Source organism: Micropterus dolomieu, linkage group LG23 (genome assembly GCF_021292245.1).
Source record: "Micropterus dolomieu isolate WLL.071019.BEF.003 ecotype Adirondacks linkage group LG23, ASM2129224v1, whole genome shotgun sequence".
NCBI lineage: Eukaryota > Metazoa > Chordata > Actinopteri > Centrarchiformes > Centrarchidae > Micropterus > Micropterus dolomieu.
In genome coordinates, this window is record NC_060172.1 from 30,812,706 (window position 1) to 30,831,403 (window position 18,698).

The 18,698-nt window shown below is 41.7% G+C and overlaps 1 protein-coding gene across 1 annotated transcript; it reads right to left on the bottom strand.

Annotated features, from left to right (window-relative positions):
* Positions 1–5,461: 5,461 nt before the first annotated feature.
* Positions 5,462–18,679, bottom strand: ripk4 (receptor-interacting serine-threonine kinase 4). The gene is made up of 9 exons (XM_046039870.1): positions 18,543–18,679; positions 14,422–14,936; positions 11,675–11,966; positions 10,612–10,760; positions 10,228–10,277; positions 8,641–8,799; positions 8,292–8,407; positions 7,405–7,645; positions 5,462–7,224 (listed from the first exon to the last, which is right to left on the bottom strand). The coding sequence occupies exons 2-9, from the start codon at positions 14,679–14,681 to the stop codon at positions 5,972–5,974; spliced, it is 2,520 nt and encodes an 839-aa protein (XP_045895826.1). The 5' UTR covers positions 14,682–14,936; positions 18,543–18,679; the 3' UTR covers positions 5,462–5,971.
* Positions 18,680–18,698: the final 19 nt, after the last annotated feature.

Sequence of the window (18,698 nt, forward strand, 5' to 3'; positions counted from 1 at the left end):
TCGTCACATCACTTTGGGTGATGTAGTCCCGGCTGGCTTTTCCCTGGAAAATGGTAATGTTACTCTTCCTAATATTGGAAGACTTCGATTCATAGCCACAACTGTACAACATATGCAACCTTGTCTGCAGAATATCAAGTATCTTCAAACAAGTTCAGCTGCCCTTCCCTTGACTATGACCTGGACTGAGCATCTTCACAGACAACGCTGTCAGAGGTTGTCATCCATCCACTGAGAATTTATTTGCACATCCTGCTGCTGCTAAGCCCAACACAACACGGTTCTGATTGAATGTTATTACCTGGCTGTTGATAAAGATTGTAATATTAATTTGGAGTCTAATCATGCGTCAATATTTTACTGGAAGTTTATGTATTCCTTTCAGACAGTTTCATGGCCCCTGGGAACTTAAACTGTATAGAGCCATAAAAGCAGTCTTCTGTAGGCTAAAACATTATGCATGCAAATGTCATTTTCATCCATTTTGCCTATTCTGTTTAGCATGTGTGTGGTTCGTGCTGTTGTATTTCAGGACTATCTAGCAGATGGTATTGTCAGATAAGGCGACTCTGCATCTTAATGTATGCTAGTATTATGCAATTAACACACCACACATCTCCTTTGGTTTACAAGAGCAACAACTCCTCCGAATGATTTTAACTAATTAAATAATCATTTTCACTATGGCAGCCACCCACGATTACCTGAAGCTGTCACAAAAAGCAACAACCAAAAAAAGCTTATTTATAATAATAAGTACAAAGAGCAAGTCAATGCTCTGCACTGTGCTGGAATATGACTCAGTAATTCAAGCTTCAATCAGCTTTTAGAGTCAACTCTTACAGAGTTTGCTCCATCTGCTGGCCAAAGAGCAGTAGTACAACTGTTTTCTCTTGTGTTTAAGATGCATGAAAATGCAAAGACCCATTACAAAGATCACAAACCTACAATAAACCTGGTTATCAAAAAACGTTTGCCCAAAATGTAATGAACTAGCTCTCTCTCTCTCTCACTTCCACCACCGATGCTACCTTCTATGAAGAGACATACTTACACATAGTCACCACATACACCCCTGTGCTTGAACATGGAGCAGAAACACGACCAGGTTACATGTTCACAATGTACTGTATCAAGGCTGTTTTGGTGTAGCCCTCTGGCCCATCTGGCAGCCTTGGTGCAGTCAGCTGTGCAGCCATCTTAATTTTCTATCTAAATCACACAATTACACAGAGGCCTTGTGGATGCAGGCTGCCAGAATTAGGCTGTCAAACAAATTTGGAACAAGTCCTAAGAAATATGCTATGGAGATTTTAATTGAACATCAGAGCACTAAGACTTTGTTCAGAAATCCTACTACCAGGAAAACCACAACCAAATCCAAAAAGCTAATGCTAATATGATGATAAGCCCTACTACCACCCACATAAGCGGACATCATCAGATAACATAATAGTGTTTTTACAGATCAGAATTCACTTGTAATCATGAACACATCAATTTTTTGCCAAGCTGGAATCAAGCCAAGACTGATGTAATCGGTGAAACAGATCCTGACACATCCCTGAGATGTGGCCCTAACAGGAGGGACTCTTGTTGACACAGACGTGTTCCCTCTCAGAGTGGACTTTCACTAGACCATATTCACTGATTATGTCCACAAACTGAACCTTTCCAGGAAACAACTTTTCCCTCCCAATGCACTTTTATTAGACAAACCATTTAGGTCACCTAGTAAAAAGCAAATGAAACATGTTCGTGATTGTTTAAAAATGCCAAAAGTAATAGGCCATGGGATGGGAAAACGATCTGACTCTCATGTCTGTCACTGAGTTACTTTCAATGGTGTTATCACCCTCCGCTTACTTAGTCATAAATCTTAGAATTCATCAATGCTTAGTGCGCCCACATCTGTGTTTAACCCTGACTCCACATCTACATGTTGCAGCTTGCCTCTAGGAGACATGGCCTCAGATCTTGTTCAGCAAGTTCTGTGAGGTTAAAATAAGGGGAGAGTGAAAAAAAGAGTGGAGAGCAAAACAGCCCACAGCACTCTGTATGAGCTCTAGTCTCCCAGCAGTGTAGAACAGATGTTACAGTTGGCTGCTACTTTCATTTTCACTTAATCTGCAACTGAAATTCCTGTAAGGAACACAAATTACCCCCCCCCCCCCCCCCCCCCCTTTTAGATATAACCATTAAGCCACCTTTTTAAATCTACTGCTATATCTTGATAAGGGCCTTGCATCACTTGAGCAATATTCTGTGGTTCATGAGGGCTTTGTTGTTGATTGGTCAGAGCAGCGAGGTGTGACTCAGCCAAACTGAAAAGTCCCTACAAACAAAGGAGCAACCAGATACCTCATCTGACAAGAAAGAAGTCTGGCAATCTTTGAGACACTGTGATAACAAGAAGTCTTTTTAGCTGAAATATATACTGAGATCAGTATTGTACTGCATTGTACAGTAATCTGTCATACACATCTAATGTTGTGTGTAATAGAGGCATCCTATTGAATGCCATGCACTATAAAGGTAATTTAGTTAATTAGGTTGCCACTGCTGACGTATTTTAGATTGTCCATCTCATTATTGCTCCGCCTATATAATGTTATGTAGACAGTGACAGAAGAAGTATCCAAATCTTGGTAACATTTTACTTTAAGCACACACATGTCAACAATTATAGCTTCTCCTATGGACATGACGTGTTTATTGTTACAACTGAGTTTTACTCTAATATCATGAGAAATCTGTTTGCCCACCAGCCTCCACAGGAGGAGTTATAGTTGTTGACAAATACATTAATAAACACTCATATCTTCTTACTACTACATTACTGAGTGTTAGAAACCAATTGTTACCTGTTCATATACTGATTATAAATGCTAAATAGCAGGCTTAAAAGCAAAGTCTTACCCAACACTTTACTTTGGGCATTGGGCGTTGGGTAGTAAAAGCAAAAATAGCACAATGCATATACTCTTTTAGGCCTACAAGTAAGCATCTTTTATTTGAAATTTCACTTAAAAGTATTTAAATGCAGTTGTGTAGTTATAAATACATTTTGTTTCCTAAACTGGTCATATATTTTGTATTTGTGTCTACAAAGTGACAAATTATATGTTGAATGTGGAGTCTGCCCCCAGGAAACTAGCATGCCTATGCTTTATTCTAGATGTAGATTAAACTCACTTCTTACACCTGATCCCACAAGCTATTTTACTTATTGTGGCCACTAACCCGTAGGCAGCAGACTGTGCAAAGGCCTGCGCATTTCAGCTTGACATGGTGGACAGCTCACAACCTAATGTCTGAGGCAAGAAGGAGCACACGGTGGACTGCTCCTCAGCCTAATGGAGTCTGGGCCCTTGGCTGGTCTCCTTCTCTCAAGGCCTTATGACTAATATGATGATAGGGTCTGACTTCATCCATCATTCGTCAAGGTGTGATGAGCAGGTTGAATTTTGAAGAGAAATGGACATTAAGAAAAGGAAGTGACTTATATATTGACCCCGCCCCACAGGGGAAGCTTAAATTATTGGCATTGTTAAATAAAATGTAAAAGAAAGAAGTACAAATACTGGAAAGCAGTTGACATGTCACTAATGAATAACATTATTGAGTGGTGAATCATTATTGAAGATCACTTGTGGGCCTCAGTGCTTATTTAGTACATAAATTATAAGTATGTAAGATTTACAAAACAATAAAATCTTAAAATCATGTTTGCACATGGTACAAATGTATTTTATTCTGGTAAAAAATTGAAACAACTTTTGGATGTTGTGGAGAAAGAAATGAAACTTCCAAAGAGATTCCAACGAGTTTGATGATATGTTCTTTGACAATCGTTTCTGATGGTGATTATAATAAATTGTGATGGAAACAGCTACAATTATACTAAAATCTACTGAAATACTGTAGAAAATTAAGGACTTTTTAAATCAAGCTTTATTATACACGTTGTATTGTTCACATACACTTCCATACATTGCTTAATGTGTAGTTGTATGCAGAAACAAAAAACACAAGTTAAAGTTTCATACTTCAAAAGAGAGCATTTGTACATTTACAGTATAAACAAAACAACTAATCAAGAATGAACCAAACTACTGTTTTAAATTGTAGGCATAAAATCAGAGACTTGGTAGATCTGAAGACAGCATAAGTCATATGAAAGGTCAAAAATAAATTACTACCTGAAAGTATACAAAAGTTGTTTCTAATGGGAGAAGAGGAATGTGAATGTTTAAGAAACAAAGGGTCAGGAGGACTGATGAAAAAACAAATCTTTGTATTTGTATTTGATAAATGTATGGAACAGTAGTCGGGAAACTGAAAAAGTGTGCCCCACTTGTAAGTTTAAAACATTTTTTGAAAATAATATTACAGACAAATATAACTACCTATAATCAGAATGGCATGTTGGCATTGGTATAGCAGGAATAGTGTGAAATTGTCTGATGTTACCATTGATGTTAAATAGGTTGTGTTTTGTAAAAAGGGTAGGCACTTTAAATTACACAGGAATAGAATATTAATAGAAGAGGAAAAAAAAAAAAACTTACAACACTAAAAGTTCCTGTATGACCAAACCTAACCTACCAGTCAATCAAACATAATAGCAGTCTTGTCAGGAGATAAGAGCTGAGATTAGGCAACAGCACATCCATTATCTTCCCCATAGCTGGAGCTGAGACACATTACCAGGCAACAGACAGGATGGCGTGCTGTGTACACAAAACAGAGGCCTCAGATTACACACATTTCAGCAGTCATTTTCTGGCTCTCCGCAAACACGAGCAATAAAAACAGGACAATTACAAGCACCAGCCACCCGCATTCAGTTCCTTGGATTACAAAAACCAGAGCCCTTGAGGCGTCAGGAACGGCATGTTGGTTTTAGTGAGTGATGAAAAGCTGAAGTGGTCTAAGGAATTAGCCAACAGGCTGGAATTGTAGGTAGAACATCAGCGCCCCTTCCCACTCATCCATCATCCTACAGCCTGTGATCCCCCTCAGGGGCAGTTCCCATGGTCGGTGCCAACCTGAGCATGCTCTGTGGGGTCTGGAGCAGAGACATAATAATAATACAACTACAGGTGAGACTGCAGATGCAGACATGCAAACTCTGGCAGATCAATGGGCTGATAATTCCTGCACACGTGCAGGTGGAGTAGCTTTCTGGGCACACTGACAGACCTTAAAATTGGTTTTCATTAATGATACAATAAAACATTGTAAACCCATTTTTTTTTTACCTTGTGAGAAAATATACAATAGATCTCAAGATCCATTCTTAATAATGTATGAAACTGAAACAAACTAGCATTTAATTTTTTTTTTCTTGTCCCTTCGGACAGTAGCTCAAAATATCCTTCTTGTGCGTCTCCAGATACATTTTTAGGTTATACATGTGAGAGGGGGGGGGGGGAGCAACAAGGTCAAACAAAACAACTGGTTTAAAATTGTTTTAATGGATGATGATGCACTGATATGTTACATGTACAGAACACTGAAGGTCAAAGTTCTTTAAACATGCAGTGGCTCTTATGATCTGCAGCATTCTCCTAATAAGGCCTGTGACCAAAGTTTGTGCTCTATAGAACATAATTTACAGGCATACCAGCTGCAGTACGGTAAAGTGAAAGGTCACGGGTTTCCTAGTCCTTTTCTGCCACACAGTACGTGCTTGTTAGGTTGTTTAGTAAAAATTTGCTTGTTAAGTACAAAAGTAAACAAAGTCTAAATTCAAAACACAACAGAGTATTTATACTTTCTATTTACAGTGTACATATTTACACCACAGCTTTGACGACCATTAATACCTACCTACAGTGCTGAAAGGGCAAACACTCTCTTAAGTTCGAAATGACCCCCCTCCCCTCATACTGTGAGGCACCAGTAGAGTATAAAAAAATGACAATGAAGACGGTTTTGTACAGTTTTGGCAGTGTCTTTGCTCTTGTTAGCAGGGGGCTGAGGCACACTCTGAGCTGCTGCTGGATTGTTCACAGTCTTTGTCAAGGTGCTCCGTCAATTTTAGAATGACGACTTTCCTCTGGAGCTGCTGAGTCTCCGGTGGTGCGGGTTGTTCGGCTACTGGTTGCACAGAGCTCTCAGTAACCAAGTCCTGGCATTCCTGTGGCAGCAGCATAGTGATGATGTTCGAGTGTCTGCCCTGCACTGCCAGGTGTAACGGGCTGAGCCCCTGCTCGTCTGACAGAGTGCCACCATCTGGACAGTGAAGGAGCAGCTCTTTCAGGACCTGACAGTGTCCGTTCTCTGCTGCCAGGTGGCAGGGTGTGCGTAGGGCCTGGTTGGTTCTGTAAGGGTCTGCCCCCTCTTCTATCAACATCTTGACTGTGGCCAGGTGGCCTCGCTGAGAGGCTAGGTGGAGAGGAGTGAGTCCGTGGGTGTTCTGGGCGTGGATATCCGCCTTGTGTTTGATCAAGAGGCGTGAGGTGCTGGTGTGACCCGTCTCTGCCGCCACGTGCAGGGCTGTGTTAAACCCAGCAGACGTCATGTGAACATCTGCTCCAAGTTCAATCAGGATCCGTGCCACGCGGTACTGCCCCCTCTGGGATGCCAGATGCAGAGGCGTGCGGCCGTCTGTCGTTTGCCCGTCCACGTCGGCGCCGGCCTGCTTGACCAGCAGCTTGACGATGCCCAGGTGCCCTTGCCAGGCAGCCAAGTGGAGCGCCGTCCAATTGTCCTTACACCTGATTCGAACATCAGCACCACGGCTCAGCAGCACCCGGATTACATTCTCTTGGCCGTGCTGGCATGCGACATGAGCTGGCGTGCGTCCCTGGCCATCGGTCTCGTTGATGGCCGCAGCCCGGTCTAGCAGCAGGCGCGTGATGGCCTCGTCCCCGTTTTGGGCAGCCCAGTGCAAAGCTGTGTACTGGTCCTCGTCCTTGGCATTGACGTTGGTGCTGCGCCGACCAAGCAGAAGTTCTGCCAGGGGCTTCAGGTGCTTCTCTGTGGCCAGGTGCAGGGGTGTAGAGCCACGGGCATTCGCGAGGTTGGGATTGGCATTGTTCAAGAGAAGGAACTTGACAGCCTCTTCATTGGCCGAGGTGATGGCATGGTGGAGCAGACTGTCTCCTCCGTCCAGGAGAAGGTCGACATCCTGAGGCTGGAGGATCTTCATGAGCTTGGCAGTGTCTTTGGTCCTGATGGCCTCGCACAGCTTCCGCCTCTGGACCTCAGCAGAATCTGGGCAGGAAGGAAGAAAAGGGATGGGTTTGAGGCGAAATTAAAGTCCATCTAAACTGCTACATTTCCACTGATTAGCTGGGATTGTTTCTTTCGTGAATTCAGGTAATCATGAGCATATAGGACTTTTAGGTCAACTGGAATAACAGTTACGGTTGTAGGTGTTTCATCAGCTCTTACCACATGCGTTTTCTTTCTCAAAAGACAGCGAGATCGAGTCTTGGGAAGAGAAGGCGGAATCAGCCGAGGAGATGCCGGACAGTCTCTTGCAAGGGTTCTCTTTGCTGTAGCTGCTTTCCTCCTTCACTCGATCAAAGCTCCTAGAGATCCCAGAATCCACCTGGCTCAACAGCTCTGACAGGCTGTAATCCTTTTCCGGCAACATGGCTGACTTTGGACGCACCGGTATGTTGTCTTTAATCTGTAGAGCAAACAGCCAGATTAGCATATTTGGACAAGCTGGTCTCTGGCGCTCACATTCCATTACATTTATACTCCGGTATGTAGCTGCTGCTCTTATCCAACACCATTTACAGTACAATGGCTACTGAATGTTGACATTGTGACAATTTGCTGAACTTAAGTTTGATCTAAAATCCCTTGATTACACAAGTTCAACAGCTTATCTTCTGTCCCTACAGACAGATATGACACAGTTCAGATATCAGCAGCTGTCGCCTCTCATGAGCAGTTCTTTTAGTCACGTACACAACAGCAAACACGGCGGAAATGACAAACAGCACACAGGTTAAACATTCCCATCAGTCAACATTCCTCTTCGGTGATGCAACTGTTGTTCAGGATAAAACATTTACACAACATATGACTTTAAAAGTCATCATCATGTCTGGAGCACTTTGGAGATAATTGTCTGGGCGGATCGTTACACATTAATGGAAATACAAACAGCTATAAAGAAGGTTCAGAATTAAGCAACATGATATAAGGGGGTAATGACCGTTAAGAGGTTCACATGATTCACTATGTTAAAAAATCATATCTGTATCTTTATGAAACATAGGTCTGGTTCATCCAAATGCAGTTAATATGGTGTTGTCATGTCGTACCTGGTCACTAGTGAGTGTGTTCGGGGACGTGGGCTCTGGCTCTGACGTTGATAAGGTTGGAGTCTTGGGCTCCTCTTGAGGTTTAGAGCAGAGCTCCTCAGCTTCAGATGTGATTTCTGTAAGGACAACGTCTCAAGGTCAGGTTTCATTAACATCAAGGATGAGATTGTGAAATACAAAAAGGGGAGGAAAAGCAACACTAAAAGCAGGAGAGAAAAACCTCAATCTAACAGACTGCAGGACTTTCTAAGTCTGTGTTAGGAATAGGGTCACTTGTGTTCCATGTTGATTTTATATGTTATCATGAAAAAGGTTGACATTTTATTTGTAATAGAAGTGCACAAGTTACCCTGGAAGCTGGGTCTGGCATCAGGGTTTGTGGTCCAGCAGTGCTGCATGAGGCTCAGGAACCCTGTGCAGGCTGAAGGTCGACAGCGTGGCACTGCACCCAGGTCTGGGCGCACCCCCTTCACCACCTTCACCATGATCTGAAGAATGTTACTCTCTCCTAGGGAGGAAACAATAAGATACTTCAGATTTATCTCTTAACAAATCAGGTTTTACACACATATTTGTGGGGCACATAAATCTGATCTGAAGCCTTGTTTTCTGACGTTTGAAGACAAATACAAATAACTTGAAATGTAGTGATGATGTAACATGCTGCGGTACATGAGAACATAACCTAAGGTGCTGGAAGGAGCCAGTGCCTACAGATATAGCCAGTTATGCCCAGCTTCATCACCATCTTCCCCTGTGCTCTGATAAGGGAGTGTGTGCTGTTCTTTCATATGGGAGCAAAATGGAAAAGCTCTAAACAGATCCTGGTCTGGCCTTTTTCTCTGTGGTATCAGCCCAGTCTGTGATTCAGAGCAAACAGGTAGAGGCCTTAATCACAGGTACTTCACCCCCTATTGTAGCCTTAATACCCTTTGCAGGTGGAGGAGGGCGATGGGAAGGGATGGTAACCAGGGCATTTCTCACTTTTTCATTATGTCTGGATCAACATAGGCGGTGCCAGAGCCAACTTGGAAACCCTCATATAAACACTGGTCTTCATAAGGAGCCAGATTCATGAAGTGAACTGCTACGTGATAGGCCTGGGAAGAAAAAAAAACACTCCGCTTGCCAGTCTAGCCCTGTCCAACTGCCTGCTCTGGAATTCACCGAGTAAACACATACACTACAGCACCTGTACACCCACACACATACACACAAACACACACACGCCCTGAAATGTGTAACCTAAAGTGTTCACCTAGGGTTGTGTCTTTACTGGGAAATGTAAATGCCTGCAAGGGAAGTGTTAAAAATAGACGAAAAGTTAAGAGGAATAAAAATAAATATTCAAGTCAAATTTAATCAGGCCGGGTGTTATTTTTATTAATGGTATGGCAATGTCTGTCAGGAGATATTTCAGAAACTACTGGAAGGGTTGCCATGACATTTTGTACAGACATTCATATTCTCCAGAGGACGAATCCTACTCACTTTGGTGATCCCCTCTGACTTGATGTGATTAAGCTTGAGCACCACCACATTTGGTACAAACATTCATGTTCTCTTCCGGACAAACTGTCGTAACTCTGACTTAACCCTTCACATCATTATCATCATTTTAAACTGTTAATTTGTCAAGTACTTTGGTCCACGACCGAATACCAGCAAAACTAACGCCATTCACATCAACCTTCAGGTGTACTCTATGTTTAGTGCCAATTAGCAAATGCTAGCATGCTAATACGCTAAATTAACATGGCGACTGTGGTAAACATTATAACTGTTAAATATCACCATGTTATGATACCATAATAAGCAAGAATCATACTTAATAACATACAATTCATTAATTTTGAACCTTACTACCATTTTATTTAATTTTCTTGGCAGGAATGGCTTCATTGGTGTCATGTATTCATCGTACTACAAGTCTCACCTTGGTAGGGCTTCTTCTGCGTGAGAATCCCCCAGATGACAATGGAGAAACTAGAATAGAGGCAACATAAAATATAAAAGGTGTCAGTACAAGGAAAATGTCAAACATGATACATGTTTTCTATTTCAAGCTGAAATTGCTTATTGTTTAAATCGTCCCCTACCACACTGTTACTGTATAAACCAGTGCTGTCAGATTGTAAAAAATTATTCTGTGGAAAGTGCTAGCAAATCCATGTCCTACATTTGAACAATTATACATACTGATGTGAGTCAGACCTTGACTGAACATGCAAACGTAGGTGAAAGGTAGACAGACAGCAAAAAACAAAAACCTACAGTTACATAAAAAGGTTGCATGCAGACTGCTATAAAACTATCCAACCTGTATACGTCATGCTTGGTGTCCGGCACTCTGTCCTTCTCAATGATGCTCTCAGGTGGCAGGTAGGCAATAGTGCCACAGAAGCCGTCTCTACTGATGTCATCAGCCCGTGACAGGCCGTTCCATCGGGCCAGGCCAAAATCTGATATCTGAAATGGGGAGAGATCTGATAAGACCCTCAAACAGAGCAACCACCGCCTTTCTCATGAAGCACCGTGGCCTTGATGACTAACTTTGCCCGCTGAGTGTGACAGGCTGCTAAGCTCTTATTATGTACTCAGTGGTATGATGAGGGCAACGCAGCCATGTCCCAGCCTGTAGGAGAGGAGAGGCCCTTCACGTTTGTGTTGAACAGTGCACACCCACACTCTTTCATGCACGCACACAGAAACACACACACACACACATTCACAGAGGGAGATTTAACAGGAGATGAATTAATCCTGTTGGGACAGGCCCGGGTGAGGTGTTTACATCCAGGTATTAAACTCCAGAAATGACAGTTCCCACCCATTGCTCTCAGTGCAGTTGAGCTGTTCAGATGTTGGACAGAGGCTGAGAGACACCTGTCTGCCCAGAGCGTGTGCAGGGCTGTCATTTTTAAAAGGATGAAAAGGAACTGCAAACCACTTAACAGCTGAAATTGCTTCTAAAACCGTAAAACTCTGACATTTAACCAGCTTTGATGCCATGATGGCTGTGACTTGACCTCATGGCTTAACAGCAACACAAGAATTCAATCATTACACTTCAAAAGGGGAGTAATAATATATGAGCCATGTCTAATAATACAATTAAGATGATGGATTTTTCCCAATCATTAATTCGTTTACATATTGTTACTGCCATAGAAAAACAGCTGTTCTGATAAAAGCCAGAATATATACATAATAGTTATAAATATAACTAAATATTGGCAACACAACAAAACCATTTAGGCCATATTTTAGAAAAGATATGTGCACACTACCAGCTGAATATGATCAACAAATTTTAATGTTTTCACTCAATGCAGGCTAAAGAATGGCCTTAAGAGGCACTAAGGATGCCACAAACTCCCTACCTTGACATGATAGTGAGCATCCAGCAGGATGTTGGCCGGCTTCAGGTCCAGGTGGAGCAGCGGTGGGTTCATGCAGTGCAGGAAGTTCATTCCCACCGCAGTCTCGTGGATGATGCGGAAGCGGAGCTCCCAGGGCAGCGGCTCGGTGGCCAGCAGGGTCTCCAGGGATCCGGTCTCCATGTACTCCATGACGAGGCCCTGTGGGTCCTCACAGATCCCATACACTGGCAGGATGTATCGGAACTTGGCTGCCTCCATCTTCTTAGCCTCCTCGAGCAACTCTGACCGCTCCCTGTGATTTTAAAAAAACAGTTATGTTCAGTGGGTCAACAAACTGCAGACGAACCATTGGTTTTAAGGTATTTAAGTTAGCTTGTTTTTAACCAATCCTTCCACATCCATTGGCTCACAGACGTTTATCAACTATATCTTCTCATCAAACATTAACCTTGTGATTCTGGCATCATACTTTGCTCATTGAGCTGTAATATTTGGCATAACTTTTGTCCTAACCCAAATTATCCTACATTACATGTCATCCTTACTGAGCTCACAGCTTTGCAAAATGTTTACTAGCATTAACCTTGAATATGTGACTTCTGAAGACATCTATAATTTATTTACCAGTGTTCATCCCGAGTATGTGGATTGTGCTCTTAACTGTCCGGGGGCTCTTTTAAAGCCTTGAGGACATTCTAGCTCAGCCTGGAATGCATCAGGAGAGCATTAAACAGAGCTCTTGTTCACTGTTGCTCAACCTTTGCACAGCTCCCTTTATCAGCCCACTGGCCCCGCTGACATACCTCAAACCCAACAGTGCAGGTCATTCATGACCTCAGTGCACATATCTCCAGCAAAGGTTGCTTTAAAAATGCAAACTCTTAATGAGGACAGATGAGAGAAAGATAAATCACTAATGATTGTGTTCAAAGGAATGTGCTTCGAATGTAGAATTAGGTGAGCTGGACTGGGGCTTCACTATTAATAAAATGAAATTGGATGCACAGAAGAGACTCCTACAACTCTATTAGGTGCAAAGTGTATCAGGTTACTAGAAGAGTCATGTTCCATAGGCTTGGCTATAATTGTCCTTTATAGTCAGTCCAAGTAAAGGAGGCACAAGCCCCAAATCTGCCTGGCAGGAATAATCAATCATAATATGGGAGAATGAGCATGCACTTGTTCGCTAAATCCTTAATCTAATCCAAAGTGCTCCTCAGCAGCTCTTTAGAACCAAACAGTATCCCTGCTTTAACAGAGAGGCCCGGTAAGACCGGTTTTACAGCTTCTTGTATTGTCTGTACCACACGGCAGCAGACTGCAGCCTAGACAGACAAAGGTGGCTTTGAGTTCCTATTGCTTTATGTTATGTGTGGGTCAATGAAGGCTGCAATCTAATGACTGTTTATGTACTCTACAGATGTTTGGAGATGATAACATCTTTGGCTCAGGTTCAGCGGATACTTTACGTTGCACCACAAGTTCGGAGAGGATGTTAGTCCCCTTTTTTTGGTGGCAATGTTGATACAGCCGCTTCCTGTTTGTTAGTTATCTGTCTGAACTGTTAACATCATAATCATAATCTGATATCAGGCAATCCAAAGAACAAGAACAAGAAAATAGTCAGCTGAGTGATCAAATGAGGAAAACATATTTAGATAGCTGGGGCTTAACCTCAATGTCATTTTGAAAGGACAGCTGCAACTCGGTCAGGTACTTAATGTCAATTTGTTGAATCACTTCATGAGCAGTGATTTATTTGTCCACACATTAAAACATGAAAAAAGGTTCTTGTGAGGTAATATTTATAATTTGTCTGAAGCCCACAGATGAACCCAGTGTGTGTATACACAGCTGAGAAGGATGGAAACTTCCATTGAGGGGCGGGTTGCTGTGCTGCTGAGGGGGTTGTCCTTCAATGAAGGCTCTCATAGAACTTGACATTGGTCACCCACACAGCAGGACAGCTGACACACACACACACACACACACACACACATTAAAAATTAACATTAAAAAATCAATTTTTCTTTCTTTTGAGATCCATGCAGAGCAAAGCTTCATGGTTATGCAAAATGTTACAGAGTTCAAGAGGGTTGAGTAATGTCTAGTGCCTGGGGGAATGCCTGCCTCACTGAAATGTGCATTTATTAAAACCAGCCCCTCGCTGAGGCCAATAGATTAAAACGTCGCTGTTGATTGGGGATATCAGCAATGAACCTTTCATGTTAGGGTCTGGTTAGAATTAGTAAGCGGCTATGGCCCTGAGCAATGTGGACTTGGCTTTACCTGGGGTATGAATTAGCATGTCAGTGGTCATTACAACACAACTTTACGGTGTCTAGATATCTAAAAGTGCCCTCGTGTTTGCTGCAGAGCCACTTTTACAGCTGCAGTGTGTGCCCAGACTGGCAGTGAGTGAGTCACACACAATTCCTGGTGTTCCACTATTCAAGGAACACAGTGGGATGAATTTTCACCAGCACAGTAATGATCTAAGCCTCTGTCTGTCTGCTGTTTAGTCATAAACTGGTGATCAAATGCTAAGCTTAAGACACAGGAGCTGGCTGAAGACAAGACAGATCTGTCCATCTGGCACTCAGAAGGACCAAATACAGAAGTAAAGAAATATCTAAACTATGTCGGAGCTTCACCAAGAGCATGTTGAGCTAAATTCTTTTACACTACTACATGTAATTTTACACATACATTAGCTCAAAGACAATCCATCATAACCTGTAACTTACTTGTCATCCACATGAAGGCAGGGAGGGCACTTGATAGCCAGCCATGTTTTCCACTGTACGTGCCGGACTTTGTATACTTGTCCAAATCCACCTGAGCCTATTTGCTCCCAGCTGCCAAACTCAGAGCAATCAAATGTCCTTAACAGCCCCATATTCCCATGTGGAGAATCCGGGACATCCATATCCGTGTTGAGAACCCCACCAGCTGGGTAAACTCCTTTTTTATTCTTCACCAAGGCGCAATCCAGGCGAGTGAACATACACAACACACCGACCTGCCCGCTTGTGAGCTCTTTCCTTGTTGTTCCCCTTGTCAAGCTCAGAAATGCCCCTCCCTCTCTTCAGGTGAAAAAGAGGGGTTGGGCCTGGTGCTGTGACATCACTTCCTGGTTTGGAGACAGGCAAGAAGGCACCATGCTGCCACAGCGTCTTTAGACAGTGGTTTTCCAGATGCCCTCAAGTCCCACGCTTTCTCATATTTCTGCCATGGAAATGTGAGAATAACCTTTGTCCCACTGTAAAAAAAAAGAAGAAAGAAAAGGGGAATAGGCAGGTTATGTGATATTAATCAGATGGTTTGGGAATGTGTGAACCCATCCAACAGAGGGGATCAGCACATGCTTTCATAGCTGTGGATTGTCAGTATATAAAATCTGCCAGTGTCAGAACTGTGTGAAACAGTCGTCCTGTGTGGAGCTGATATGAAAGTGTTTTGCTCAAGGACACTCAGAAGTCTTGAACCTGCGTCCTCTGGTGGGAGGCTCTAAATGATTTACTTTTCACTTATCATCAAACAAGGATGTACTGGAGGTTAAATCAGCCTTATCTCAAGTTGTTGACATAAACACAATGACGCAAACTCCTAGAATACTGTACATTAAACAATTATATGAAATGATGCATGACTGCATTAATCTACAAAGTTGACTATTTAAAACAGTTTCCTTGAGTTCCTGAATGTAAGACATCAGATTTAAATTACTTATGCCTTAGAGGTTTTGGCTCAAAAAAAAAAAAAAAAATAGTCAGATCAGAAACCTTGGCCTTAGGGACAGTACAAAAATGACTGGGGGGAGGAGGGGGGTTGAATCTTCGAGTAGCGTGGATGGGTGTGTTGGAGAACGAAAACCATCTTTTTTGAAGTAATTATTTGATCTTTAAGTGTTTTTTTCTTTGTTTTTTTTTATAAATCTCACATGGGCAGAATGAATCTGTGATGACAAAAAGTTAAGACCCGTTTTGAGCTCCCAAAAAAGCTTCCCTCTGGCCCTCTCTTCCCCCCCTAATCATTTTCGTACAGTTCCTCAAGGATCTCTTTGATTTTTGGGCTATGTGATGGCTGTTTTAATTTTCCGCTTTTTGTTTCGGGGCCTGGATTCCTAATTTTAATGTAGTTTTACCTGCATATCAATATATAATGTTTGAAAATAGAAAACTGTATTAAATATATCTATAAGCAAATGGCTTTTGGGGCCCCCCTCTTGCCCTCTGTGTAATCCCGGCACAAGAGAGGACAAAATACTATTTAATGCATCTCTAAAAACAGTTATTTATTCTGTATTGTTGTTTGCTTTGTAGTGAAAATACCACCACTTTATTTACCTCCACCTAACAAGCATAACTCATGATGTCACTAGATCACCCTGCTCCACCCTGCTCTCCGGATTTATTTAGGAAACTGGAAGGACAAGCTATATAAATCTGTCATCAGAGAGGCTATTGAGACAATAAGCAGATTTTATTGGTCCGTGAGGAACAAAGCCTCATTTCAGGCTGGCAGCTCATGTCAGTGCAGCAGAGACCAGCGTATGTCCCCTGAGGCTGCTGCTTTGCAGACACACAGAAGCATTAACATATGCAGAGAGTTGGTCGGTGGTGTGAACGAGAGCCCTTTGAGATGTTAGTCCACCCCTTGTGTAAAGTGTAAATGTATTCTCTGGGGCAGCGTCGCACCTCCCAACCATTACAGTGAAAGAGGAACTTTTTTTGATGTGCTAATTAAATCAGTCCTTTGCATCTGCTTTACTGCTCTGATTAAAAACAAGAATATAAATCAGGTCCGTTCACTTTTCCCCACTGTGAGAAAAATGGCTCCTTTTGAGCTCCTCTTTAGTGGTCTGAAAGAACCAGTGAGCAAAAAGGTGGAGATTTGTGACTAAATTCATGTTGGAACTAACATCAATATGTGAATGTTCAGTTGGTGTGGTACGGTATTACTGATTTCTTGCACTACTGATACTGTGCTTCAAATTTGGTGAAAGGTCTTCTTTATGAAGGCTCTTTGCACCACATGTTGGAAATCTTGTTTTGCAGAACTGTTTGTTGGTCTCAGTAGGAAAACAAGTTTGGTAATAGTAAATATAAAAAAAAATTTTCCCTGTGTGTGAGAAACAGGCTTTATCGCCCTCTACTGGAAGTTTCATATTAAAGCATTTAGCTCTGTCATATGAGTGGTCGAACAGCGTCAAAGACATATATGTATTTATAAAAAGATATGCAGAAATGCTAATTTGACATTGTAAATTTCAGGGAAATAGGGAAATGTTACAGAATCTGGCACTGGTGAAAGTATAGCGAATGTTTTTTTCCCCTGTAAAGGTCAGTTCTGGGTTACAATAGCTCAGCTGTGTTTGAACTATCCAACATTAAACAGTAGTCCCAGATATGGAAAGTATGAAGTCCATGACTGAGCGGTGGTGTGCTCATACTACAGGTTTATGATTAAGTGAAATATTCTGTTGCAGATTACTCACCATATTGATAGTTTCAGTGTGAAGTTTGATGTAGTAAAAATGTTGGTATTCGCATAAAACATTGTCACTCCACAATTACATGTTTATATCTATTTTTGTTGCTTCAACACAATCACTTCATTTCTAATGTTTTGATGTATGTCTGTTCAGCTTTCACCCTGTCTCTCCATTCCCCATAATTTATTAATTATTAGATATTATTAATTTATATCTAAATTATGAGAATATTGTTAAGTATTTGTATTGTTAAACTTTCTTAACTTCACATAAACTTCACACAAAAATCCGTTGAACTGTTCAGGCTGGTGTTAACTGATATTCATACTACACATAACAAGAATTAATATCAAACCTATGCATTTGATTGGAAATACGTTTTTGAACCTTTTCATTTTATGTAAAGGGCCAGCTCTGGGCCTGAGGCCGTCTAAAGGTTTGTTTTGTGAGAGAACCAAGCATAAATATTTTATTGCCATGGGAACAAAACCACCCCTAATACGGTTTTTAAAAAAAAAGAACACGTTGGTTGTTTTGTGTGTTCCATTATTAAAGTATGAAGTTGTGGTTTGAGATAACAGAATTTGAGGATAAAGTGGTGAATGTTATTTCAAACAAATCTCCTTGTTTCTTAAAAAAAAAAAAAAAAAACGAACATTGCTTTCTGGACAGCTGTTTGTGTTTTCACAAAATCTTTGTGAAAAAAGAGAAGATTCATTTTTGTCTGTCTAGATCTTTTAAATGCAATACCTGGTCTTTTTCTAGATAACAGAAAATGTAGAATACTAATTAAGATTTTCTTCTTATTTTGCAAAGAAATGTATTTTGTTATCTTGCAAGGGAAAAGCAGAACTGTGGGTATAAGTTTGGGATCGTTTGCTATCATATTAGGTCTCAGATGCGAGGATTTGTTGATTTATCTTAATCTGGATGCTGATTTGGCCCTGCGATGGACTGGCGACCTGTCCAGGGTGTACCCCGCCTTTCGCACGATGTCAGCTGGGATTGGCTCCAGCCCCCTGTACGCAGGATAAGCGGTTGACGGTGGAGGGATGGATGCTGATTTGATAAGCAGATTTTGTTATAAGGAGTAGAGTCGTTTTTTTCTTTTAAGTATTTGTACTCTTAATGGGTCAATTTAACAAATCTTTCCTAATTTGCTCATTGTTGGCATGGATTGGAAGTTTTAAGATGTATGTTCCGATGCTGTGATCCGTTTTAATTTTGTATCTATGGAGAACATGCAATATTCATTAACTAATTGTTTATGTGGATTCCCCATCACCGATTCCTGTGTTTTAAACGAATACTTACAACGGCAGTACACGCACACACATTTATGTCCTTTGACTGATTGTGTGTTACACTCACATTGTTTCCAGAAAAGCCATCAGCTTCTGGAGGACTGACTGGAGGACAAACAGGGTCGCTGGTCTGAGACCTGAGGAGATCCTGGACTGTCACAATGCTATAAAACAGACTGAGACAGAAACAGAAGCAGGTTTGATTCAGACACCATTTGCACCA

Coding starts and splice junctions, on each gene's coding strand:
- ripk4 (XM_046039870.1), bottom strand. CDS start 14,681: ATGTTCACTCGCCTGGATTGCGCCTTGGTGAAGAATAAAAAAGGAGTT. Junction 10,761..11,674: donor ATGCTCACTATCATGTCAAG/GTAGGGAGTTTG, acceptor TCCCCATTTCAG/ATATCAGATTTTGGCCTGGC. Junction 7,646..8,291: donor ACACACTCACTAGTGACCAG/GTACGACATGAC, acceptor TTTGCTCTACAG/ATTAAAGACAACATACCGGT.